Source organism: Pseudopipra pipra, chromosome 15 (assembly GCF_036250125.1).
Source record: "Pseudopipra pipra isolate bDixPip1 chromosome 15, bDixPip1.hap1, whole genome shotgun sequence".
Lineage (NCBI taxonomy): Eukaryota > Metazoa > Chordata > Aves > Passeriformes > Pipridae > Pseudopipra > Pseudopipra pipra.
Genome location: NC_087563.1, coordinates 7,352,001 through 7,379,397, shown reverse-complemented (window position 1 = coordinate 7,379,397; position 27,397 = coordinate 7,352,001). Strand labels below are relative to the sequence as shown.

General features: G+C 43.8%; 1 protein-coding gene across 1 annotated transcript; it reads right to left on the bottom strand.

Moving 5' to 3' along the window:
- LARS1 (leucyl-tRNA synthetase 1) lies at window positions 1–27,168 on the bottom strand. The gene is made up of 32 exons (XM_064671646.1): window positions 27,070–27,168; window positions 26,076–26,194; window positions 24,258–24,345; window positions 23,541–23,621; window positions 22,956–23,096; window positions 21,690–21,851; window positions 20,905–21,017; window positions 20,499–20,562; window positions 19,918–19,985; window positions 19,344–19,569; window positions 18,174–18,261; window positions 18,007–18,083; window positions 17,336–17,389; window positions 16,544–16,684; window positions 15,775–15,852; window positions 14,769–14,854; window positions 14,613–14,678; window positions 14,435–14,517; window positions 13,684–13,822; window positions 11,413–11,625; window positions 10,458–10,515; window positions 9,647–9,710; window positions 8,832–9,015; window positions 8,508–8,598; window positions 7,538–7,678; window positions 6,849–6,989; window positions 6,655–6,765; window positions 5,700–5,810; window positions 3,589–3,693; window positions 1,585–1,680; window positions 1,080–1,212; window positions 1–308 (listed from the first exon to the last, which is right to left on the bottom strand). Exons 1-32 carry the CDS (start codon window positions 27,073–27,075, stop codon window positions 103–105), a joined length of 3,534 nt encoding a protein of 1,177 aa, XP_064527716.1. The 5' UTR covers window positions 27,076–27,168; the 3' UTR covers window positions 1–102.
- Window positions 27,169–27,397: the final 229 nt, after the last annotated feature.

Here is a 27,397-nt window from a genome sequence, read left to right as displayed (position 1 = left end):
TTGGTTGGGGTGGGCTTTTTTTTAATAGAACAAATTCTTTGTTTATTACAGATGCTTCAAAGTCCCTCCATGAGCCTTCCTCACTGCCAGGTACGTGCCAGTTCAGTGAACCAGGTAAACAATTGTGTCCCCAATGTCCCTGGTCAGGCCGTTCTCGGTGACGCGGACGTGCCTCTGGGCCAGGTCAATGTGGAAGATGGCTTGTTCCAGGATTGGAGTTTTCCCTGCTTCCTCTTTGCCAAGGACTGGAACACGGCGGGGCCCAAGCACAGGATCATCAAACCTCATCAGCTTCACTTTAGAGAGATCTGCACAGAGAGAGAGGGGCTGGTCAGGCCATGGGAGCTGCACACAAGTTAGCCAGAGCAGTGCTTACCCCTTGGGACTTCCACACCTGCTCCAAGGAAACACATTCTATTTGGAGTAACAGTCATGTTAAGGTTTACACCAATACAATGATGTCCCTCAGTGGTTACACAGCAAATCACCAGCAGAAATGGGGAAAACCCACACAAATACCAGCTCCCAATACCACGCTCCAAGCACTGAATTTGCCTTATCTGGCTCAGGACAGCTCTGAGTAACCAAACAGTTATTTCTCATTTTCTGAGGAATGAGCTGCAGAGACTGGGAGGAAGAGGAAGGTCAGAGTTGTATTCAATACAAGTCCCTATTAAAATACACACTAATAAAAGACCTGTAAAGCAGTCCAAGAAAAATCCTTAGGAAGCCTGCAATCCTTCAACCAAGCCTTCCTGCAAGTACAGCCTTCGAGCCCTGTGCCCAACAGCACACTGACACCTTCTGGGAAGAGACAGAGGGAGTCCCTGTTTCATCTCCCTTGTTTTCAGGAAAAACTCCTCTGCTGTCACAAGTTTAAGGATGAGGTCCAGATCTCCCTTTACACCCAGCTCACAGTGCTTCAGATTGGTTTGATTCTCAGTCCCTGCATCTTTCACCAAAACACAGCTCTGTTCCCATTGCACCAGCACAACCTTCAGCAGCGCTCACTTCCACTTCTCTCCTGGAGATGTTGGTCTCACCAGGTGGGTCAGCTGTACACCTGTGCTAGTGGTTACCTTTGATTCCTCTGTCCATCTTCATCAGGCGCCTGATCACGGTCTCTCTGTTGTCCCCTTGCCTGATGTCCATTTTTGTGGAGAAGTGGCCATTGGAGGGCTGAGGGTTCACCAGGAACACAGACACACCAGGCTGTGAGAGACAACACAGACCTTAAAGGAGAACCTGTGCTTGTGATCCCTCAGGGGAAACATGAAACTAAACCAAATAAACATCTGCTGTCCACAAATCTTCTGGGGGATAAAATCCCTTTAGAACTTGCCTGGCAGTGCAGGATGCCAGCACTGCCCCAAATCTAAAATACAGCCCAGAGTTCAACAAGGGTTTAGGACATATTTAGGGAAATCAATGACATTTTTACTGTTAAAAGAGCTAGAAATATTCATACATGATGAACAATCCTGTCTGATGGAAGTTCTTAAGTGGCATATTCACTTTTGTCTGGTTTTTTTAAGTTTTAAATTAAGTTTTTAAGACTTCCACTATCTGAATTTCTGATTTTACCTCAGTTCTGAACACAGAAAATGGTTTTCCAGGACAGCAGTCTTCTTTGATTTTATCTTCTGCTTCAGAAGCAAACTTCACTTCAATATGATCCAACTGTAAAACAAAAAAAAAAAATGGGAGAGGAGGGAATAAGCAGGAGTTTAATGGCTTTGGAAGGAACAGCAGGAGTTACAGCCCCATCAAACAGCTGTTCGTGTAAGGAAGCGGAAAGTAAACCTGCACTGACATAAGGCAACAACAGCACACCTAAAACCATAAAATCTTGTTTGGAAGGGACTGGAGTGTCACCTGCTCCCTGTGTGAGGTGCCCAAGACCCCACTAGTGAGTTTCCAAGGGCAGGGATCCCCAGAGACCCCCCAGCCTCTCTGGGTGGCCTGTTCCGAGGATACACTACTGTCCCCACAATGTTCCCCCAGCCTCACAAGCTGCACCCAACTCCTGGTCACTGTCCCTTGTCTGACTGGCAGCCCACCACCCCAACAGAGGTTGGCTTGGTCACCCTTAACTCTCTAAGCAGCACCACTTGCTCTGAAATCTTCCCCTCAGGCAGTCTCCACAAGCCCACAGCCTTCAGGTCATGCTCCCCAGGCTCCCCCAGCCCCCCTCATGGTCCTCTGCTCACCACCACCTGTCCCCAAAGCCTTTGTGCACTGGGGGAGGGTGAGGGGGGCACAGCACTGACAGAGCCCAATTCAGACTCACCAGAGCTGAGGGGTGACTTCCTGACTTGCCCAGTCATGTCCTATACAGGTAACTCCCTCCAATGTAGGTCAGCACCCAGTGTGGCTCGTTGGCAGGGACAGCACAGCCACACCAAGCTCCCATTAACCCTGAAAACCTCCCAGTGAACCCCAGTTCCCTGCAGCAGAGCTGATGGCATGACTGGGAGTCATCATATGGGGTGAGTCTGCACGGGGGCAGAACCTGACAACTCCTGCTCAATTTGTCCCACATGAAAGATCCCCTGTTTAACAGCTGCACTGAGCCAGTGCTCCCTCCCTCAGGTCAGTGGGGTTTGCAGATTAACAGATAGTTTAAAGTAAAAGTTGTTGCTCACTCTTGACTTTGTTCTGACATGGGACAAGCCCAGCAAAGTCACACTTGTTTCACACTGTACAGGTTACATCAAGCTCTGCAATATATGAAAGAGGTTCGTCACCCACAGAGTGGCTGGATGCTGGAATAGGCTTCCCATGGCAGTGATCACAGCACCAAGCCTGACAGAGTTCAATTATCATTTGGATGATACTCTCAGGCACATGGTGTGACTCTTGGGAATGAGAGCAGGGCCAAGAGCTGGCCTCGATGATCCTTGTGGGTCCCTTCCAACTTGGCATATTCTGTGATACATATTTTCTAATTCTTGAAACGGTTGCTTTTGGTTTGGGCTTTTGGGGTTGGTTTTTGATTGCTTTAGTGGGGTTTTGTTTGTTGTTTTTTTCTTAAACACCACCTGCCTGAGTTGTGCCCTCATTGCCGTGTTTCCTATTAAACTAAATTCTGTTCCTCATATGTAGCAGCATAACTGCTACCAGATTGGACCCTTTTCACAGAGCACAGTGTGAAAATCCCTTACCAGAGCCTGCTGCAGTCAATGTGCCAGGGTAGGAGCTGAAAGACTCTGATCATTCTTTCTAGTAATGCCTTGAACCAGCTCCTTCTCATTTCCTCAGCTGGAAACATGTAAGATACAGGCTGGTTCAGAGAAAAATGTCTCTTCAGAAGTCTCACTTTACTCTCACAGATACATCCAGTTCTGCAGTAAAAACCAGCCCTGGTTTCTGGGACCATGTTTGTGTAGTACACACCTACCCCTGTGTCTCATGTCTAGATTGAACAGATTTATACACCCTCATTTGACAAATGGAAAGAGAAAGTTGCTAAAAAACTGTTACTTGAGCAATGTACACCCAGAAGTTAATGTAAACAGGCTTAGAGCCTTAGGGAAGGCTGGTCCTTCAGCTATCCCAATAAATGCTGGGTGCCAAATCTGTACCAACCTCCAGGGAATTTGTCAAATAGACAATGTTCTCCATGAGCACTGCACGCTCGTCAAACTCCAGTTCCAGATCAAGAACACGTGAACCATTCTTCTCCAGGTTTTCCTGTCAGGGTGGGAAGAAAAGAAAAGGGTATTAAAAAAACTCTAAATGCTGCAAGTAAAATGGTGCTTCAAAATGGCAAACTATCCACATTAGTCATGAAAAGAACAGGCTTGTAAATCCGAGAGCTCTCTGCTGGCACAACACTAGCGTTGGAGTAATAATTTTCTTGTAACAGGGTTTCTTCTGCAGGGAGTTGGTGACACTGATGGGAGGAGTAAGAGCAATTAGAACACATTTTTAATATAGAATTGAAAAGGTGTTTGACATTCACAGTTATTTATAATCCCTACTTAATGCGCAGGTTGAGAATTCACAAAATCAGTCAGCATTTCAGTGGCATTTCACAGCAGGAAACTCAGGCTTATGACCCAGTTTAAAATAAAGGACGAGCCCACAACACCTGGACGTGCTCACAGCAGCCGTACAACAAGTTCTCTGCAGGGAAATAACAACCACTTTGTATGTTAACATAAAAGTAACTTAATTAGTCCAGAAAGCCAGCAGCAACAGTCACAAGAGACACAGTATTAAAGGCAATATAAAAACCACGCGTATTTTTTTTTTTTACTAAAACAGAACTTCCTCTTCAGAGTTTAATCTGCCCCTGCCTGGCTCTCACACGCTGAGCCAGCTGCCTCCTTTGAAGCTCTGCTTTGTCAGCCTCAGCATGGTTGTGGTTTCCTGGTTTCCTCATCAGTTTAATGTGAAAGATTCCCTTTTAACATGGAACTGCTTCCTTTTGTAAATCACAGAGGTTCTCCTACATTTCAGCCCTCCTCTGACGAGTGGGAAGCACAGGCAGAAGTGCTTCTTGTACTCTGGAAGTGCTGAATAATTGGTTTCAGACAAAAACACTCTGATCTGGGGAGTCTGAGGTCAGATGTTTCCATGTGTCTCTGTGAAATTGCTTACTCTCTTTGAAAGTGAAAGGATGGATTTTGGGTAGGCCTCAGCACACCAGCCCCTGTGAGCCCCAGGATCACTCACTGCTGCCAGACTAAGGACACCAAAAACCAGGGATGTTTCAGCCTTAACTCCCAGGACTGAGAGCTTGTCTGATCTTTCCCAGCTGGCTCAGAGGATCCAATACATCCCTACAGCTCTTACAAACTTAGACAGGAAGCTGCAGAGCTGCCCTGTGCTCTCTGCTCCTCTGAAGGCTTCCAAGCTCCCATGAAAAGGCAAAAATCAGAGTAACCCCAGAGAGAGGGCAAAGAGCACCTCCATTTAGAACACATGACAAAGCTTTTAAATAGAAGACATTGTTGCGTGCATTTCAAAAATCAAGCTAGAGCTTAAGGAGAAAAAGTAATTTTTTTTTTTTACACTCATTAAGATTTTTTCCATCACTAATCCCTCCCAACTTCTACAGATCATGAGAAGTCAAAGAAGTTTTAAATCCCACTCTGCAGGCCCCCCTTTTCTAAAATTTTGTGAATTCATTGCTTCTTGGCCCTTGCTTCTTGCTGTATTGAATTTTTATTGTGAAAGCAAGCAGAAAAAAGTTCCTTTAAAAAATGGAAGCCAAGATTTTCATAGGCTTCCATGACTCAGGGAAAAATAATGGAATATCAAAATATTAAGTGATAAACATAAGAATTATACACAAAATCCATAATTCCATTCGAGGCTCAGAACAGTCCCTTTTTATCTCCCTTTAAAGTACTGCAAAACTCTGGCCTTGATCTTAACTTCCAATTTTATGTCTTCAGAGCAACACCTGATTCTCATTTCATCATGAAAAACTGGAGAAGTCAAATATAATACATTTAAAATGCAGAGGAATCCAGGTGTGTTTGAAGCACCTGCAAGCACCAAACCTCAACCAGACCCTGAGCTCACCTGAGTTAATTCACGTAGAGACATTTTTATTATGTAATTCTTCCAGAGATGTTAAAGATGTTTATTAACAAACACATGAAGATGCCAAATAAGCAAAGGGCAGGAGGGAGACACTTCACTGACCAAAGCTTTTGCTGTACCAGAACTGTCTCTCTGACACTCACCTTCACCATGGCAACAAAAGGCATCACCTTCTTCATATACTTCTTCAGCTCTGGCAAGGTATTCAGCTCACTGGCAATTACTTTATTATCTGGAAGTTGCCCTCCACTGACCTAAACACAGATGAACAACCATTGAAGAGAACAGGTATCATTAAAAAACTTGCCCTTTAATATCATATACCCTCCCTGCTTTCCAATAAATGCCAGCAAGGTTTTTCAGCATCATTGATTCCACGGATAATTTACTCATCCTTTTGAAACATCAGCCCAAACAGCATTTAACACTAATACAGAAAAAAAGCCTAAACAATGCCCAAAGGTGAATACCCCCAGAACTCCACATGAGGAATATTGGTTTAATCTCAATGCCACAAGCTGGAATAGCCAGGACTCCCTAATCTATCAGCTACAACCCAGGTGTGTTCAAGCCCAGGACAGTTCATCAGGATCCTAAAAGCCACTCTGAGCTGTTTCCACATGTCAGAAGCACAGATCCTTCCACTTTCAGAAAGGATTATTTCTTCTTATGACTCATTTATTCCGTTTCAACCTATTTCTTGTGCAACACTGCTGAGTGGTACACACACCCATTCAAGGATCAGAACAATGCTTCTAAGCCCACTTACAGAGTAAGGAAGCATTAGTCTGTCAGTCAACAGTGTTTCCACAGAAATATACTTGGGAAAAAGAATATTTTAAAAGCTAATCACTTACAAATGAAAGTAACAGAGCATGGGTATGTTTTTACTCAGATTGTCAAAACCAATAAAATCCGATGGTCCTAGGGACATTTTCATTAAGCACCAAAACTTACTGTACAGTTGTAAAAACATAAAGAAAATTAATCTACTGAAATAATTTGGTAACAAGTTACAGCTTATAAATTTTTTACAGATAGAAAAAGAGCCCCCAAAAAGCAGGGAAGCAGGTCAAGGGAACAGGAAGGGACGAGCACCTGGAAGTGCTTGCGCAGGACAGACAGGGTGGTGTGCTGCCAGGGAGGGTAGTTCTTCGCCACGTAGATGGTACAGTGAGAAGGCTTCTGGGCAGGCTCTTTAGTGCTTTTCTGAGGAAACAAAAAAAATTAGGAATAAGTCCTTAGGCATTATAGAATTATTGAGCACACACACTTAAGCAGACAACCCTCACCTTTCCTTTCGCAGGTGCCATGTAGCTCTTGAGGCGGAGCCGGAGGTCGTGAGCTGCTTCCATCAGGTACTGAGAGGAGCGAATCAACACCTCATCCACGGGCCCTGCTGCTGGCCAGGAGGCTCTCATGATGGAGTCAGGCTTTGGAGACAGGAAGCAGAGACATGCACTGGGGTGAACGCACATTATCTGGTGGGTTTTCCAACCATTATAGCTTGATAGCAAAGTGGAGTTTGGACAGTTCGGACATCAGTGAGTGCCCACCTGTAACTAGGCTGTAAAGGAGTGAGCACACAGCCAACAAGCACTTCTTTGCAATTGTGTTCAGGACTATACAATCACAACTATACAATCACAACTGCCATATGGCTACAGAACTCCATCTACAAGCAGAAGCCACTTAAAAAAACAAACAAAACTAAGTTTTATGCATAAGCATAAGAATATTGAATTGTTTGGCTTAATTTGAGATCACAGACAACCAAAGAGACTGGTATTAAAGTTGCATGTATCATCACAGCAACGGACAGGCTCCCTGCAGTCACTGTCCCAGGGACAAGGAGCCATTCTGGCTCTTTGGATTCTGACACGTTTCTTCTACTCGCACATGAATAACACCTGACATGAGCGTTACCGAAATCCAGCAAGAGCTTAGGTCTGAATCAATGACAGAACTGAAGCACCAGTACCTTCCCCAGCAGGGACCAGATGTGTTCACAGAGGTGGGGGCAGATAGGAGCCAGCAGCAGAGTCTGCACCTCGATGAACTGGAACACCAGCTCCCTGTGCATCCCCTCGATCGCCAGCTCCCGGTACTTGTCCTTCGCTGCCTGAAACACACCAGAACAGCCATGAGCCCTCAACTGCCAGGGAAAAACACACACTTCTGGGCTCTAACGCCTTCACAGTGTGAGCAGCTTGTAATAATCCATTATTGAGTTCTAAGAACTGTATTTTCCTGACGCACCGGAGTGTGAATCTGCCAGTTGGCCCTCAGATTTTTGCATTAATGTAGTACTTTAAAAAAGTGTTTATTGGCACAAACATAAAAGACAAAAACATCCACAGCTGTGTATCAGGTGCTGTCATCCCAAACAGCCTGCATACAGATACTAATAAGGACTAAGAAAAAGGCAATGAATATGATCTATCATTAAACATAATTCAGCCTATTCAATCCTGCTCCTGAGTATCTCAAAGCAGCCACATGAAGGAGTGTCTGTAATTCGTTAAGTGGAGCGGCACGGCTCTGCAGACACTCTGGAGACATGGTTTATGGAGGATATCAAAAAGCACTCTGCTTCCAAACAATTCTGTTGATGAATTATCTGGATTTCTTATGAAGAGTTCCTTATTACAAAGGAGTTAAAGAAAAGTAACACTTTTTAATAGTGTCCTTTTTTAAGCAGCTTTTTGCTTGTACTAGAATATCAAGACTATTTGCAGCATCACATTTGTCTTCTTTTGGACATTTGTAAACTGACGCAAGCAGACCTCTGCAATTCCAGATTTATTCCACTGAAGTACTCATTTCTTGGCACAATTCTGATTCCAATTCAGCTGTATAATTAAGGATCAGAGACAGCAGGATCAAAAGAAATCCACAAAGTAACAAATACCAGGTGTCAAGTTTCTTACACCTCAGAAGAGCCCTCCTACCTGAAACTCAAAGAAGCCAGTTTTCAGAGCTTCCTTAAACATCATCTTCTCATAATTTTGTTCTGTCTTCATTATGCCTGCATTCATCTCACTGGGGAGGAAAGGGAAGTGACAACATCAGTATTGCATAGTCTGCCCCACATAATGGCAATGTTCTGTAAAACACTGTCACTGTCACCAGTGCAGCCCAACCCCATCACCTGTTCTGTAATGTGCTCTGTTTTATGGAATTCATTAATTTGTAGAGAAAAAAAATAACTACAGGATTGCTCCTTGCAAGGAAAAAAAATGGCCCAAAGTGTACTGTTAGCCTTTGTACCATACCTGGCAAAGACTCTGTCATTGAAGGTGTTGGCAGGGCCGCTCCTCAGGCTGTCTCTGTTTGCAATCATTTCCTTCACCCACTCCACCCATGTGTAGAGACGAAGAATACCAGCATCTGCCATGGCTTCCACGAAGTTGGCATCTTCCACAGTGTCTCCAGCATCAGCCAAGGCCAAACGCATGCCTGAAGGAAACAGGATCAGCTACCGTGGTTGGATGATAAAGGATGCCCTTAGCTGGCAGATATCCATGGAGCCTGGTGCCTCCTGCACCTCTGACAGCTCACTTCAGTCAGAGTTAATAAATGCAAAGCTAAGTCATAAACTGCCTGGCCAGCCAGAGGTGCCTCAAAGGAGGTACTTCATCTGGGAGAGGCACACTGCCCTCCTTGGGAAGGGACCAGACAGACACTAGAACCAGGAGAGCAGCACAGTCACTGCCCAAAATACAGGAGTGTGGAAGAAGGAACATGAGCACTCATGGATGCACAGTGCACAAACATGTACACACCCCATGCTCACAAACAGCATGTGTCTTGTGTTCTGATCTCTTAAGTGAACATAGAAAGATGAAACAGGCCCTTCCTGGAGGGCTCAACCCCAGGAGCAGCTCCTGGCTGAACCAGGTGTTGTGCTAACACACATCCCAATCTTCCAAACAGAGTGCAGCCTTTCAACAAGAACAGGTGGTAAGTGGCAGATTTATTGCCATTCAATACTCCAATAAACACATTCCAATAAACTCCTTAGAGCAAAACACTCATTTTAGTCATTTTGGCATAATTGACAATCAGATGCAGGTCAGAACACACTCACCATCTGCAGAAAACTTGTCAACAGCTTGAGTGAGGGTGAGGAAGTTGCCTGTCGATTTAGACATCTGAAAGAAAGAGAAGAGTGTTTGTTTTCTCACACATCCCCTGTGTTGGTGGATAAGCAAGACAGACCCAACAACGGTTTGGGCAAACTATTTTTTCATGAATCACAGCAAAAAGCACGTGGTAAATCTGAACAAGGTCTCACAGCAAAAGCAGACTGAACTCTGCAAGCACCCAGCACCAAAATATAACCCCAGAAATTCCCTAAATTAAACTTAATACCACTTTAAAATTGGCATTTTCAGCTCACCCTTCATTGATTTTTCATTAAGGGCTCTGCTAGGGTTTGTTTGTTTTGTTGTTTTTTTATTTCTCCTCATATCAGACAGTCTCCAAGGCCTAATTCCCAGGTTTGGCCACTTTTAATTCAACTCAGTCTCAGAACTCGCACACATTAGCAAGTTATTGGCACAAACTCTTTCCTCCCACTGCACCTCTTTCAATGCTTTACAAAGCTGAACCTTAGTAAAATAAATAAATCATTCAGCATTCTATATTACCCTAAAACTTAATGGACATGCACTGAACTCTTTACTAAACTGGCAAGGCTACACAAGAGCTGACTTAAGAGAAGTGCTCCATAGAATTGGAGGAAAGGCAGGTCTTTGATTAATGAAAAACTGGAGGGCACCAATGAAGAAATTTCAGTATTTCCCCCTCTTAAATTCCAAGAAGAATTTTCCAGTCTGGCTGGCAAATGCCTATTTTGACAACACAAAAGCCATGTCATACATGAAACCTCACTGTACCTTTTCAGAATTGAGGAGCAGATGTCCATTGGCTCTCACAGCTACTGGCCATTTTTCTCTGTTTGAAGACAAGATACAAAGCATTTGGCCAAGTAAACACATTTTCTCTTTTTTAAAAAAAGAACAAACATTTTATGTTCCAGTTTGGGATGAATGCCTTAAGTGGAATCTTCAAAAAGATACCTAAGGGCTGTCTTAAAAATACTAAGGAGTGTCTTTGAAGATGAAAAGAACTGCAGTATAAGGGCTAGGAATTACCATTGCTGAAAGGCAAAGCAGGGAGCAGTGCACCTGCAATTCTAGTTCATTTATCTCACCTCCCTCTATTCAGATACATTTAATTTAAAGGCAGGTGACTGGCACTGCCCAAGAGCACACGACAGCACTGGGTCCACATATCTCTACCCACAGAGGAAGCAGATATCAAATTCCCCACAATCATCTTTATAGCACATCAGAAACCCACTTTTCCTATATACAGTTTTATACAACCCTTAAACAGAGGTTCAAGGGAAGGCAAACAGTATCTTCATCCTAAAAGCACCATGTGATGGGCAAAGATTCTCAACCTAGCAGAGTCAATGGGAATGCATACATATATATATATGTACACTCACACGTATATATACACATATCCACAGTCTGTTTTAACCATCCTTGAGAAGGAATTAAGAAGACTTAATAAAGTCATGCAAATTCCAGTGCAGGGATACAGTTCAACACTGGAAAATCCACAGGAAGAGACATGGCAGAAAAAAACAGGGGAAATAATGGTAAGACCCCTCCCATTTCAGTAACTTCTACTACAGACAACTGTATCAAAGCTGCAATACGAAAGAACATATTTTCAACCCAATTCTGAATGTTGTACAGTCCAAAGGCAATTAGCAAATGTAGTGGAACTACAAACTCTCCAGCTTTGCCTCCTGCACACCTGCATCACTTCCCAACTTACCTTTGCCCTGGCCACATGGCCACATGATTGTAGAGGTAGTATGACAGATGATTTGGAACAAGATCTTTGCCAGAAACTCTGAGATCCACAGGATACCAGAATTCAAACTCCTCCTTTAGCTTATCCAACTTTTCTTTTGGAATCTCAGTTTTAGGAAATGGAGCTGCCTTGAAGAAGATGTAATCCCAGACTTCTTTGCTCATTTGATGTGCCCTGCACAGAATCAGTCCCACATTGAGATGTCAGTAGAAGCTCCTTTCACATTCCACAGCATTTTGTACAAGAATGTTGATCCATTCTGACAACACACTCCATGTGATCAGCAAATACAGACAGAGAGTACCCAGGTCCTTTGCCTGAGATCAGATGAGTAAGTCCAACAACAGAAACAAACTCAGAACTGCTCGAGCCATGCCCTGCTTAAACTGCCTTTTGAGATTTCACAATAAAGCATGAAGACTCCCACAGAGAAAAAGTGATTAATAAATAAAGCATAATCTTCAGTGTCCTGGAAACCCCATAATTTCTTTTCCATCTGTCACCCCCAAACCTCAGCACCACTGTAACTGAACACTGAGAGCCCATCACTAGCACGTATCATAGAGCCATTCCTTCTGGCTTCCACGGAAGTCCAAGGGCAGGAGGCCAGGAGAGAAGTGCTGTACAATTCACCTCCTACATGGAAAACATTCCCACTTTGAATGGAATGAACAGTTAACATTAACATTTACTACAAGGCACATCTTGCCAATTATTAGAGGTAGGATCCAAAATTTTGAATGAGAACACGGCTGAGATGCAACTTAGACCCACAGCTCTGCAGCCACTGGGCTGCATTAACACATATCCTTATTTATACAGAGAAACTTTTACTCCTGGCTCCTCAGAACCTCAGTGGAATGCACCAGATACTGCCTGCAAGCATTCCAAATTAAATACTTTCAAACTGAAGTTTGCTATGTGTTAACATTTGCTAAGGGGCTTTGGCCTGTGCTGTGCAGAGAGGAAAATTCTGGACCCCACATACCTCCAGTACACATTAAACAACCACCTCAAATGACACTCCATACCACCAGCCTAGAATAAATCTTACAGGCACTGATTTACTGGTTTGGTCCTGGTAGCTCTTGTTCTAGGCTTTAAATTCCTGTGCTGTGACTGAGCTTGTGTTTAGTGGCAAATCTGCTGTAACAGGTGAAGGTGACTAACATGATGGGCCATAAAACCCCTTTTCCTTCACCCCATGTAGCAAGTCCCAGTAAAAAGCATTTGCCAAATCTGTAAGATGTTATCTACTCACATAGGAGTGCACTCTAATTGTCCATTCTTAATTACATCAAATCTGTAATTCAAGGCTCAGGATGCTCACTTCAAAGCTTATTTCCAGACATGACTAGCTCGTGGGTAGCCTCTCTGTAATTAGAGAGGTTTGAGCCCAAATGACAGCCTTGCCCAGTCTCTCAGACCTATTTCTCTCTGTAAGAATCAGAATCTTTACTTTGGAAATGGTTTTCAGATTAGTTATAGCATTGAGTAAGAGAAGTTTCATTTCCAGTGTGTAAACTACTCCAGAAAGCAGTTAATAAACCACACAGAATTACAGCAGAACACTCAAGGCACAATAGGAAGTGATTTTTTCAATTCCAGACTGAGCTGTACTATCTCATCTCTCTGATCCCTATCACTGAAGTTCACAACCATTCCAACCAAAAGGTCACGGGGCAGCCTTAAGAGGTTTTTTGGTACAAATGCCTCCCTCCCTCTTACTCTGAAGGCTTCCACATACAAGTTGTGCAGAAAAGATGGTTCTAAGCTCCTAAGAGTTACCAACATTTAATACAGTGACAAAAACTAAGTGCTAAATCCTCCTCCCTCTGTACACTGCAGCCTACAATTTGTAATAGTGCAAAGCAGCCTCAGTAAGCAGAGAGACCTCAGCAGCCACTGAAACCAATCACTCAAACACCTGGCAAGGACCATTTCAAGGCAAGTCAAACAAGTATTGAAAAGCGTGATTTAATCTGCACACAGTTCTGCTTTCAGAGGCATTTCTCCTCCTTTTCTCTCACACTGCCCACCACACTCCTTTCTTTCCCTATTTCCCCTCTGCAGAGCTGCTGTAACTTTGCTCACAGGAGGTTAAGTTTAACAGCAATGCTTTTTAAACACAAAAGCAAAAGATTCGGCCTCCTTGGCAAGTCTTTGTGCAGAGCAATTCAGGAGATAAGCACATCCAATTAAAAAGAGAACTTAGTGGTTCAGTCTCCTTACCTGATGCCCAGAGGAGATTCTCCTTGGCCCCTCAGGTTCCCTCCCTGTAGCAGGTGAGCCACTGTGTAATAGGCCATGTAGATGGTGGAGTCGGAGAGAGACTCTATCAGCCACTGCTCATCCCAAGGCAAGCGGGTCCCTGGACAGGGGGAAGGCAGCTCTCAGGTACAGTCAGCACCATCCCAACCAACAGGCACCACTCTCAAGCACACATAAGCAGTTTATGACTTTCAGGGGAACATATACACACATATATACATTAGTGTTCACGCTCGTGGTTTTAAAAATTAAACTATGCATTTGAAAATTTTACTCAAGAGCAAACGGTGGTTTTGAATCAGTCTCCTGACACAGCTCAGCTCACAAACATTTGCTGGGCGTTATAGTGCACTTCTAACAGCTGTCCCATGTCAGGTTACCCAAGATGAAGGCTAGTCAGAATTTAAGGACAACACCCAAGAAATGGTATTAGTTCCCTCTCCTGAGGTCCCTTCCAAATCAATGGCCCAGATAAAAAGCTCCCAAGATGCTGCAGGTTCCCTGTAGCAATGCAAAAATAAACAGCCCTGGCCACTTGCATTTCCAACAAAGCACTCCTTCTCTGGGATACTGGGCCAAGATGCAAGTTGGATAATGCTGTTCCACACTTCCCTATACCATTGGGGATGCTAAACAGCACTTAAACCTTCCAAATGAAACAAGGACTACCATCCTCATGTAGCATTGAGTGAGAAAGGAGTGTTTTGCCTACCTAAGCCATATGTCCTGGAGCAAGCATGCTCTTGTAGCCAACCTAAAGTAGCTTCAAAATTTCTCCTAGTCTCTTCACAGAACCTGTAAGAAAGAAGCTCTTACTGCTCTCAGCCCTCTCAGACCCCACCAGCATCAGCAAACAGTCACTCCCCATCACAGCCACGTCCATAACTCACGTTTCCAGATGATTCAAGCACTCTGAGGCCTGTTTCTTCCAGTTTGCTTCACCATAATCTAAATACCTACAGTCAGGAAAGATTCATTGTGATAAAGCAATCCAGAAGTAGGATACAGTTGGAGTCACTTTATAACTACAGCTTTACTTCACTTACCACTGGTCACAAAGGGCCACGACACACTCATCAGCAGATCTCGACATAACTTGTTTCTCAGGTTCCATATAAATCATGGCTTCATTCTAAGAGTTGAAAGGGCAGTGAAGGCAGAGATTTAAGTATTTAGCAAAGTCTTGAAAATCCTGACAACTTACTAAAAAGCATCTCCTCCATTCTAATCTGGTTTATGGCATTTACTGCATGGCTCTCATCCCTGCCCAGGCTCTCTGCCTCAGTATTCCCCTGGGTAAAATGAGGCAAGGCTTGACTGTGCTTCTCTGAGGTACCAGCTCACAGCATTTTGTACATAGTGTCTGCATGCATGAGGAAAAGGAGGACAGAAGCACAAAATATTCCTCACTGACTATGCCCCACTGATTGAAACAGCTCCTAGAAAACCCCAGGGGACAGAGACAGGTGGGGAAGGTAAAGGAAAATTGAATGCTGAGCTTCCAATCTACCTGCACACACCACATATGCTGATGCAGGGTGAAGGGTTACATTATAATCTGGACATAACAATGCTGCAACAACAAGGGAATAACAACTAAATGACAGAAGCCTCTCCCACTCCCAGCCCTCATCAGGAAAGTCTGATTAGAGTGGCATTACAGAGATGCCACAAATGCTGTTCATTTACTGCTCTCCCTTCTCTGAAGGATGAGTAGCCCAGCAATTGGGCATTTGCACATCATACATCCCCTTTACTGGCTTGAGACTTGGAGTTCAGATCCTACGCTTCCAGTACCCTCCCAACTATATTAAAGAATAAATAAGACCACCAAAACATGTCCTTAGGCAAGGTGATGGGATAAGGCAGGGAATAAGAGGACTAATTAAGCTACTCTCCCATTCAGCCCAAGAACACCAGGTCCCTCTCTGAGCAGTGTTCTGTGCTCTGCAGAGACCCAAAGCACCCTGAGGGCTGCAGAACCACACTGGGGGTTTTCCAACCACTGTAAAAATGGACAATTCAGCAGCAGCTATGTGCACAGTCACATGCCTTATCCACCATCAGCTTCTGAATGCATTTCTTGACATCTTGAACTTTTTGTCCTTTGAATTCATCCACCAACATCACCTGTAAAAGATGGGTCACAGGAGACGATTTTTTAAAAATTTAACAAGAAATAGGTGCTATAACTCTTTAGATCAACAGAAGGAAGTAGCAGGTACCACAATCTTTGACATGTAAAAAACAAGAATATGTGGGGTTTTTTTTCATTAAGTGTAGCCATATTTACCCAAAAAGAGTTTGTACACACATCAGCATCCACACAGGCGATGGAACATAAAAAGTCAGAAATAAAAACTGTTGCCAGCTGAGAAATACACAGAGATCTACTGCACAAGTAATGACAGGAGGAAAAAACAAAACCAAAAAAGCTCAAAACAGAAACATACACACACATTTAAAAAAACAAACAAACAAACAACCAACCAAAAAAAACCCACCCACAGCAACACCTTGTTCTTTTCATATCAGTTTCCCAATCAATACTTGTAACAAAATGGATCAGCTGCCCAGAAGGTGACCACTTGCTAGGAAATCAGGTTATAAATCTCAGTTTGCACTCATACATTCCTCCATTCTGTTTCGCCAATTCTGCATCATTCTTCCAACTGCAGAACCTGGCTGCAGGAGGAGCCTAAATGAAAAGTGCTCTGGGGAAAAAGGGCAGTCTTCCTCTTTCTTGCAGTCTTTTTTTAATTCTTTATCCACTTCCTTTTTCCTAATCAAACTCAGCAAGAAACCACAAGCTTTTACTTACTCCCTCATAGAATCCTTTCAGGTACACTCTCTCCTTGGCCTCTGCAAGCTTCTCTCTGTCATTCTGGCTCTGGATTTTGAGCTCATCACAGACAAAGGGAGCACAGAGGCTGCCATAGCCCGGGATTTCAATGATGGGCACCTGGGAATTAACAAAGGGCTGTTAAACCCCATTGCAGCATCTAACACAAACCAAGTTACACAGGGCTTATGAAGTATTGGTGCAGTTCCACTCATCAACCAAAAGCTCCTGGCAGTCCCCAGGGTGGCTCCTGAGCAGCCCAGTTTTAATCTCCTGACATGACACCAGTACCAAGCTGTCCCAGTACTGGAGCTGGTTTGTTGAACCAAGGGTACTGCAACACACTGGGATGGCTTTTTGGGATTGCATTTTCCAATGAAAACTGACTCAGCCCTGAGGCTGCACTAACAGTGAGGGACTTCAGCTCTTTGCATAGAACAGATACATTCATAATCTGGCCATTAAGGCTCAAAGGTTTGGGGTTTTTTTTAAATCAACCAACAGGTTATATTCCATTTTCCAAACCAATAATTCCCACAGAAATTTTCTCTCTGAAGTATAGCATAGAATAACAAGCCTTGGTTGTAACCCCTAACAGATATTATAACTACAGGAAAAAAAGAAAAATTTACTCTAAGTTTTTCAGCTCTTTCAGCTGAGGAGGACTTCAAACAGAAATTCTGGAAGAGGCAGGCCCATCTCCTGGTTCATTCCTCATCAGTGAGCACAAGGTCCTGTGTGCTGCACATGGACACATCTGGGTGCACTTACCGGCTCGAAAGGCAGGACCATTTCATCTCTGATGCCATACTTCAACCTCAAAGCCTTGAAAATTGGAAGGGGAAAAAAAAGCAACACAGATAGAAGAAAAATATTCTATTTATTATATAGCAAACAAAGCCACTTCCTTGCCTTCTCACCATTTCTCACACTTGAGTTCAATCTCCATCTCATTTCCAGGTGATTCTTTGTCATAACTGTCTACATTTTTAAGAGTGGAAAAACTAATATTGCTCTACCTTGAAAATGAATGGACAAAAATTTAACATTCAGGGATACCTGTTCAGACACTGATGTACTCTTGCAGTTTTAATAGCAACAGCTACTTTGAGTCTCATTTGAAATTCAGACAGAATCTTAATCTCATCTCTGGAAGTAATTCCCACAACAGGAATTCATTTCTGTCTCACTGGTACTCTTCCCTACCTTAACATGCAGCACAAGTTACATAATTCTTGCCTAAAACTCAGACACGAAGTCTGAGAAAAAAAATCTGAACCATCCCAGCTGGTTTAAACTTCATTTATTTTTAACTACTTTGATTTCAAGTTAGAGATGGAAAAATTCTAGTTAAAGTGAGTTTCATTTTACCCACTGGGTATCCACTTTTGACCCTCTTCACTATGGAAAGGAAACAGAAACAATTCAGTTAACTGACTGACCTGCTTTTTTTTCAAGTCTCTCAGGGCTGCAAAGTCATCTGGAGAGTCAGAGGGAACACTCGTCACCACTCCGGTTCCTTGGCAAAGAAAAGATAAACAGATGAAAAGATTAGCCCACACATTCTGAATGCCCAGTGTCCATCCAACAGGCTCTGCTGTAAAGTTACCTTTATCCTCCTTGATGGTGAGCATGGGCAGGGCATAGATAACCTTGTAGGTGGTGAACGGTGCCGAAAGTGCAGCGCCAAGAATCTCCTGAGCAGGACAAAGGAACAGTGTTACAGTAAATCAGAGGGTTTCAGCCTAGGTGAGCAAGCTCTCCTAGCTGGTATTCTTCACATTTTCTGGCATTCCTTACACATTACAAACAAATAAATACATTTTACGTATACAGTTAGGCAAGGAGGAAGTACATAAGAAAACCTGTGGTACCATTTCAGACAGTGCATACACTATTTACTCATAGAAAAGTCAAATACTGACAAAGAAACCTAAACTACTGGCTTGTAGAGTTTGGAAAACACAGGAAGCAGGAGGAAAGTTTGTTTCCAAATATCTGAAGCACATCAGCATCAAGGCAGGAATGACTTAGGAAGCCAGTGTCAAAAGCTACATTAAACCAAGAAAGAAAAGCATATTGTCAAGGTATTTCATGCACTGACAGGAGGCAGTCTAGATGTGGCAGCTGTCTTCTATCTCACTAATTTGCTTGAATTCACATCATGTCTGCTAACAAAGGAAGAAAAAGTGAAGTATTTTCTACTTCATTTTTCAAAGCAGGATCAAGAAAGACAGTGACAAGTTGTAGTGAATGGAGACTGAGGGATGCAAACAGTTGAAGGTCCTTTGGATCAGGATGAACAAATGCCACTGACTAAATTGCTCAAAGCAAACAAGTTAAGGACAGTGAATCTCAAAACCACTGACATCCAACTGCTCAGCTAAGAAAGCTTCATTCACAAAGATGTACCAGAACTGTCAGCACCAACAAAAGCCTTTTCCACGTAACCCTTTCCACCTATTACTTTTCCCCCTCCCTTTCCATTCACTCTTCCCAGCAAGTAGAAAAATGTTACTTAAAACCACCTCTTCACCAAGTCATACAAAAGGAGGCAATAGGAATGCATTTGTCCTCAGGTAAGTACACCAGGTACCCTCCCAGCAGCAGCTCTGGCTCAGGAGCCAAGGAATCTGCCTGCTGCTTGCTTTTTTAGCCACTAAACACTCCAAAATTTCTGTAATAGCTCCTTGTATTTTCTTTGTAATTAGACCTCCACCATCACCTTTAAGCCTCAGAGGACCAGCTAAGCCTGCCCAGCACACTGCAGGATGCTCACCTCTCCCATCAGCTCCTTGACCACAGGCACGACCCCGTTGTCCTTGGTGAAGCCCTGGTAGGACATGTTCCGGGCAGCGCGCTGTGTGCAGATGAAAATGTCCCCGTTCCTGGTCTCAAAGCCAATGTACTTCATGTCTGGGCGAAGCCAGCAGTTGGTCTGGCCAAACATGGTCTCTGGCCTGAGTGTGGCAGCCACCAGGAAGATGTTTTTTCCTCTCAGGCCACTGGAGGGGGGGAAGTATTTGGTAAGTTACCAAAACAAAAACATTCCAGATCACACAGAACAGGCTATTAAGCCAGTATCAACTTGCAGGTAACGTTTCCTGAAGGAGGAAGTGGGTCATTAATTCTTTGTGAGTTTTCCATTTTTTTTTTTTTTTTTTTTAATCTCTAATTTGAGTTCTACATAGAGACAGAGAACAGAGCAGCTTAAAGCATAGACCAGGTCATTGGCGAGAGGGAAATAACCGGGTGAAATCAAATTCTGCATTAGGCAAAAGAGACTCTTTAATTCAATGGTCAGTTCTGGCCAGGAGACAGAGCCTATCTGCCATTAAGAAGTAAAGACCTACCTCAATTTCGCAGGGTAAGGATCCAACACCTTCATTTTTATCAGCGTGTACTCTTGAGGCCCAACACCCTACAATTCCCACAAACAGTGCAATAATCAATAAGTGACATTGACTCGAGCAGGAAAGAAAATAAACCCTATTCTGTAGGAACCTAATCCAAACATTATTTAAGGTACTCATGCTTTCCTCAAAGTAAATCCTATTTCCATCCATATGAATGGCTCCTCACTAAAATGCAGACTGCACAGAGATTATACTGTATTCCTACACCCAAAAACTTGTCAGACACTGTCTCAGCAACATCTAAATTAACAACAGCTTGTTTGTTTTAACATGACAGAGTGATGCTGCTGGCACAGATTGCCAAAGAATCACAAAAACAAGCTACAATGGAAAATACTATCCATAGTTTCAGACAAATCTGCTCAGGAGAGGAGTTCTCTCAATTTTCACACGCACTGACAACTGGGACCCAGTGATTCTGCACGTACAGACTCGTTTTTGCTCCAAGATACAATTTATTTTCCATTCAGTGTTTAAGCTCATAAGCAATGCATGAAAATGTCAAGTAGAAATATTACCTCTCCTGTTTGCCTGTCATGATCCATGCAAGGCTGTCCATCCTTAGGAGAATAAATTGTGTATCTAAAAAAAGGTATATTTTCATTTAGCAGTGAGTACAATAAAGTGCAGAGCAAGAGAAAAAAATAAAGCTCTTTGGGAAAGAGTTCAGTTTTTGCAAGAGCATTTAGTATTGGCCCTTTTTTGCTTTGAGTTGGTCCCCATGGAAAAATTAAACCAGGAACACAATTTCACACACTTTGCTGGCGCAACAACTACACCATGTCAGGCAGAGCACTGGCAATGAAAGGATTCTGGTTTCATATGAGTGAAAAACACGCTCTAGAGACGTGTCACGGGGCTCTGTCTTTGGTAAGCTGAGCTTATCCACACTCCCAGTAAACCCAGACCTGAGGGGAAGCTTACCTTTTGCCAAACTTAATCTTATTTCTTTCCTTTAATGTCAGGAATTGCCATCGTACAAAGGAATCATAATAGGGATTGACATTTGTAGTAATGAAGGAACGCCTCCAGTCCACCTGGAAATGGGCAAGAGGCTCCAGTAAGTAAACACAATCAAGAGATTAAAGCAATCTCATAATAGCAAACTTATTATTTTAAAAATAAAAAGAATTTTCTCTCCAAAAAGACAATGCCAGTACATATCCCACAAAGGCTGTATGCTTAAACACGTTTGTGCCTGGTCTCTCACAGCTGAGATGTCTGAGGCTTGAGGCCCCTCCACTGACTGGGAATTTTAGAGGTTTTGTAGTAGTTTTAACCAATCACTTAAATTGAATTTCAGCACTGCCTTGTTCCATAATCTCTACCTGTCTTCATTTTTAAAAATCTGCTGTCAGCAGGACAGGTACCTTTATTTAACATCACATCATTATTCTTCCTAAAACTACTGTCAGTACTGATCATAGATCAGTTATCTCACATGGGAACCAGAAGTCATAATTCCTTTATTTGACAATTTTCCAGTTAAGACCACTGCACAGGGTACAAGCTCTAAACATGAAAGCATTTAATTATCATCCCAGACTATGAAAAGGTTGAACAAGTAATTCCATAAATACCAGAAACATTTATAGAATAATGTTGGTATTATGCAGAAAATGTCCAAGGAGAAGCAGCACATTCACAAACACACTAACAGTACAGGTATGGCTGCCTGTGTAATTGAGATTTGGATTTCCAAGAGTCACCTTCAATCCCATGCTCTTCAGATCCTGGATGGCGAGGGGAGGAAAATAATCCAGCCAGTGCTCAGCTTCAGAAAAACTGACCACTTCTTCATCAGAGAGGCCCAAAGACTTCATGATTCCCCACTGGTATTTGGAAGAGCCAGTCTTGGCAGCAGCCTTGCTCTAAAAGAACAACTGGAATCAGGAAGAAGTGCACAGTCTTGTACTCATGAGAGCATTTTGCTCTGTTAATGTTACAGTTTCCAATTCCAGATATACAAGTTAATACAAATATTCTCACATCCTCTCTCTAGCAGTGAAGATAAATGATTAGAGTTTCCATTCTACAATCTTTCCTACCTTGTACTCACTGCACACTCCCTAACCCCCCTCTTCCCACTTATTCCATGCCAATGTCCAACGCACTTGCAGCAGCTGTGCCACGACAACCTGGCAAGGAATGGCCCATTCCTGCTCAAACCCATGGGTGTTTGCACCACAAAAAGGTGGTGAGCCCTCCACCACACCCTTGTACCAAAAACCTTTGCTGCTGTCACTTTGTTCATGGTACTTTTCCCAGCTGTTGTCCTTTGAGTATCTCCTGTCTCTCCCCAACAGCAACTCCCTGCCCACGGGAGCAGGAAAGGTCATTCCTTCTGTCACGCAGAGAAACCCAACACTGACAGCAAGACAACCTCTTCAGCACACCTCAAAAACATACACAAGAACATCTCTAAGCTTTTCCTACACTTGATTCTTTGCCTTGCTTTTTGATACTCCCAAAATCCTAAATCTCATTTAAATACCTGGTGAGCCAAAATGGTTTAGATGATTTTACTAGAGCATATCTAGCCAGAATTGGCTAGATACCAATTTACAAGAGAATAATCAGAACAGTAGGTACACACATCCCCTACCTCTGAAAAAGTAGGGTTATTTCCTGTGACCTGTTTGTGAATGTTTTGTGAAGGGTTTAAAAAAAAAAAAAAGGAGAAAAAATGAGAGTATTACTCTTGATTATCTGTTTTTTTCTTTCCCAAGAAACTATGAAGCAGTGCACCAGCTCACCAGTAAGGGCTCATGCATTACCATGGTATCTCTGGAACCATGCAGCTGATACATTTTTTTTCTAGTCTACTTTAAAAGTACCCAGCTACCTTGGAAAAAACAATGAAGATCTTTACATCACGAGTTTCTGTGAGCCCAAAGGAGGAAAATACTGCAATGCACACTCTGAAGCTTTGACAGCACAGCTCTCAGTCCAGGAAGGCTTGGTTTAAACTTTACCTTTTTGCCTTTTGCTTTGTCTTTGATGATAATTTCTTCTTCTTTTTTACCAGAATTTTCTTCCTCTTCTTCCTCCTCATCAGGAAATTCCGGTGGGCAGCCATACAATTCCATTTCTCTTTTCAGCTTATCTGCACAAGCCTGAACAGAGTTATTGGGAGTGCGTCAGCACTTCTCTGGGCACTGGCTGAAATCACAGCCCAGGAGTGTGTTTTACTGATAACACTCTGCATTTCACTACAATGCTTTAAACTTTTTCTGGACCTTGTATTAACTTCTAGGAGATCCTGCTACTCCCAGAACGTCTGTCAGGGCAAGAACAGGATTACTGTGAGGATTTTCTTGCAAAGAAAAACATACACCAGGTAAAATTTAGTTTTAGAGCATTTTATCTTCTAGGAAGTGATGATATACAGTTCAAGCACAACACATCTTTACAGCAAATTCAGGTTCCAAATCATACTGTCCTGATGAATTTTTAAATAAACTAAGGTAATGTTGGGGATGGACAGTAAGCAAGGCTCCGAGCAGCCTTAGGGATAAAATCCACCCAGAAAAGATCCTCAGCAACTGCAAAGCTCTCACCTTGATGGGCATCCCTGTGCAGTGCAGCCCAAAGGGAAACAGGCAGCTCTTCCCCTTCAGCCTCTGGTATCCAACTGCAAACTACAGACAGAAAAAAAGGAACAGTTGAAACAGGAATGGCACAGGGCTGAGGAAGCCCCTTCTCAAACCCAGCTATGATTCCTTCTCTAACACACAGCTACAGACAGACAGGTGAGTGCAGGCACCCAGCTGGGGAGGGAATTCATGACAGGAAGGTGAAACTGGAGCTTGGTACTGCCTGGGCTGCATAGGCATGAGCTTTGTCCAGCTTCCAGGCTGACCAGAGAAGAATGGGAGCAAAGAGATGGATGTCATGGAATCCCACCCACTAGTGCCCCAAAACCTGCTCCCACACAGGTCACAGAGCACAGCAGGCACAAACAAAAGAGACAGTCAGATCTCTTGTGAAGTTTGAGCTGTTTAGCAGCATTTCCTAAAAAAAAAAAATCTCATTTGAAAGAATGAACAGAGGAAACACCTGCAGCCCCATCTCCTCGAATTCAAAGAGCCATGAATGGCATTTCCCTTCAGCCAGTAATATTCCCACTGAAAATACGGGGGGAAAAAAAGTGTAATAAGTCATTACTGAAGCTATAAAGGAATTAACAAAGCATTCTGTTAGCTTAAAACTGAACTACAAAATCAGCATTTGTTCTGGGGCAGTATTTAAAGGTATCAGCAAAGGAGAATATTTACCTCACATTTAGATAAGGAGAATGTGTGTCCCAGGTGCAGGCGGCCGTTCATGTAGGGGTAAGGAAAGGTAACAAAGTACTTTCCTTTGCTGAGAAGTCAAAGAATTGAAACAATCAGCTTTTAAAGTGACCATCAGACAATGCACATGTAAAACAGGTAACTGGCATGTTCAGTTATCAGCCCACAGTGACATTAAAATATTATTTTCCTGCCAGTAACACAAGTCGTTGATTTTACAGAGCTACACTAACAGGCTTTATCCTCTTAAAAAAAATCCTAAACACAAAAAAACCCCTCAGATGACTAACATCACAAAGAAATGTTGAAATGGATATAACATGTTCCCACAGGTAATAAATTCTAATCCTGCTTCTGTAAATTAATTACTACAGAGGCTTAAAGTCATTTACTTAATCTCCCACTGACTGAGTTTAGATTTTAAGGGCACACTGTAAATAATCACTCCTTTCACAGGGATGTATTGTTGCAGGGTATTTCAAAGATATAAACATCGTCTTAGTTGCTTTGAAAAGTCAGGTTCCAACAACATAATACATCTTTAGGACACTGAATTTCTACCTCTACCTTTGCACTCTACTTCACACCTTGTCTCTTCCTTTCACACGCTCCCACTGATCTATAAACATGCAGGAATAAAGGCCAAGTCATTTGTTTGCTCGCAAAAATTACAATTTAAGAACCTGCCACCTGTTACACCAGTTCAGTTATTATCTTGGTTTAGTCTGAGTTTCCCACACAGCAAATAGTAACCACGTAGTGCCAAGGTCACTGCTTTTCCAGGCAGAGACCTTCCCAGAGGACTAATTCCGTTCCCCCAGGCAGCCCCTCCACAGTGTGAAGAGCATGGATCACATTGATCCCAAAGGAGACGTGCTCCCAAGCATACCGCACATTCCCAGGGAGTCAACAAGTTTCTCAGGGATGCTCTGGGGCAGAAATAAAACCAAGACTTAAATGGTCTTTCCCAATCCTGCAGAACACTCTCTGCACCTGTGAAAGGCTCCTCCTCCCTGCAGCTCTGGTCCATCCCTCCTCAGGGCAGAGCCAGGTGACACCTGCCCACTCCTTTGGAGCCAATTTCAGACAGCTGAGAACAATTGTGGAGCCAACCAGGTGGGAGCATGTGTAACCCAAGAGAGAAGCACTTTCTACCTCAACACAGCAGCTCAGCAGTGTCTTACCACAGGAGCAGAAAGCCATTATCAAAGCAAAACAGTAACCAAACCCAGCACAGGTTTGGTTAATGGTAGAATGGTCTAGAAAGGACCAGAATTAGCCACGTGATAGGGCACCTCTGCATAGTTCATGTAAGAAGAGAAAACACAGCCCCTCATCTGAGGAACAGTAATGGTCACATATGTGGTTCCTCCACTTCTACACAAAGTACAAGAGGTTGGCCAACAGCAGGACCCATGATTTTGTGTAATACTGTTCTCTCAGCCAAGCAGAGCAGGACATACCCTCCATCAGAGTGAAACCTCCCAGTCGTGAGGGCTCGGGTATCACACTGAGGAACCTCCTCCAAGTGTACAAGTCACCAAAAAGAACCTGGATTTAAAACCACAGAGGGCACAGACACTGCCAAGGAATGAAAGAGCTTCTCTTGTCCCTGCTGGAACTTGGCCACACATGTACTCATCAGCTACAGCAATGCCAACAATGTGTGAGTGAGTCCCTACAGCAGAGCCAAGAACACTGCTCACTGCAAAGGGGCCACTTTTCCCTCCCCAGACTTTAAATGGAAAAACATTTCAAGAAGTGAAAGAGAAAACCTGCAGAAAAAGCACACAATGGTACCTCCTTTGGTCCTTCCTGTCCGCAGCATTGATCTCAAACACTCGCTCATGGTCCCACTTCTGCTGGATCTCTCTCTCAATCTTCTTCAGGAAATCCACCTTCGCTGTCCCTTTACGCTCCTGCTCAACGGAGAGGGGGAAGAAAAGTCTGGCTGTAGAAGTTCACAACCACAGAGCTGCGAGTTCTCACAGAACTCCCCTGGGTTCGGGTGAGCGCTGTTCTGGCTCCAGGGCACTGCAGCACCACCCCAGAGCAGAGCAGCAGCGGTGGCTCTGTGCAGACCTGCACCCTCCCAAAACAGGGCCCGGGATCTGTATGGAAAGGGTTAACAACCCTTCTCCAAGGCAAAAGAGGGACAGTAGCCAAGTAACACACAAATACACTGATCATCTTGCCAATACTGAACAAACTCAGAGGGATCTCAACCAGGGAGACAGGACAGGATCACACAATTAAAAACACCCCATGGAATTCCGTTTCATTCCAGAGTCTCCATAAACTCGATTTGATGCTTCTTTCTCTTCCTACACCTACAGTGGGAACAGCACTCCCCATGCCAGGAGGAGGGTTTGGTAACAGCTCTAATTGTACTTCACCGACATGGTTCTTCAGATAAAGCATCCCAAGTGATTTTAATTAAATGCTTGTCAAACAGCCCTTCTCCTTATTCTTTTATAATGCAACATATGGTAAATGCTAAAGAAGCTTGTTCTTTTACCATAAAACATATGGGAACTGTTACGGGACACACGCACCGCAGATTCCGCACTCAGAAAGCTTGAGGATTAGGCTCTTTTCCCTCAAAACCAAGACAGTACTAAGACCTTTACATGAAGGGACCGCGACAGCCGGGCAGAGGGCCCAGAGGGGCCTGTGCGAGGCCTCTGCCCGACGGCCGCGGCCCCGAAGAGAGACCCCGGGGCGATGTGCGGGGCCCCAGCAGAATCCAGAGCCCCCGAGGCTCCCCCAGGCCGGACACCCCTCGCTCACTCACCGCCATGTTGCTGCGCCTGACGAGACCGCGTGGGCCGTACCAACGGCGGCACGGCCAAGAGGTGGGACCAGGATCGTACCACGGCACCGGGCGGGGGGAACGCGGGCCTTTTGTAGCGCGAAGGCAGCGGACCGCAGCTGAAGGAGGAAGAAAGGGAAGGAGGGCAGGTGGGAGAGCAGGACAATCATCGCTGTCACCTGTCCCTTGCGGAGAAGGGGAAATAAAGCCGGCACGCCTCTCGGGGTGCGCTCCTGCCAGGCCGATGCCCCTTTAAGAGCGCCCCCCCCAAGATGTCGCCGTGGGTTCATGTGCTCGCTCCACCGAACTT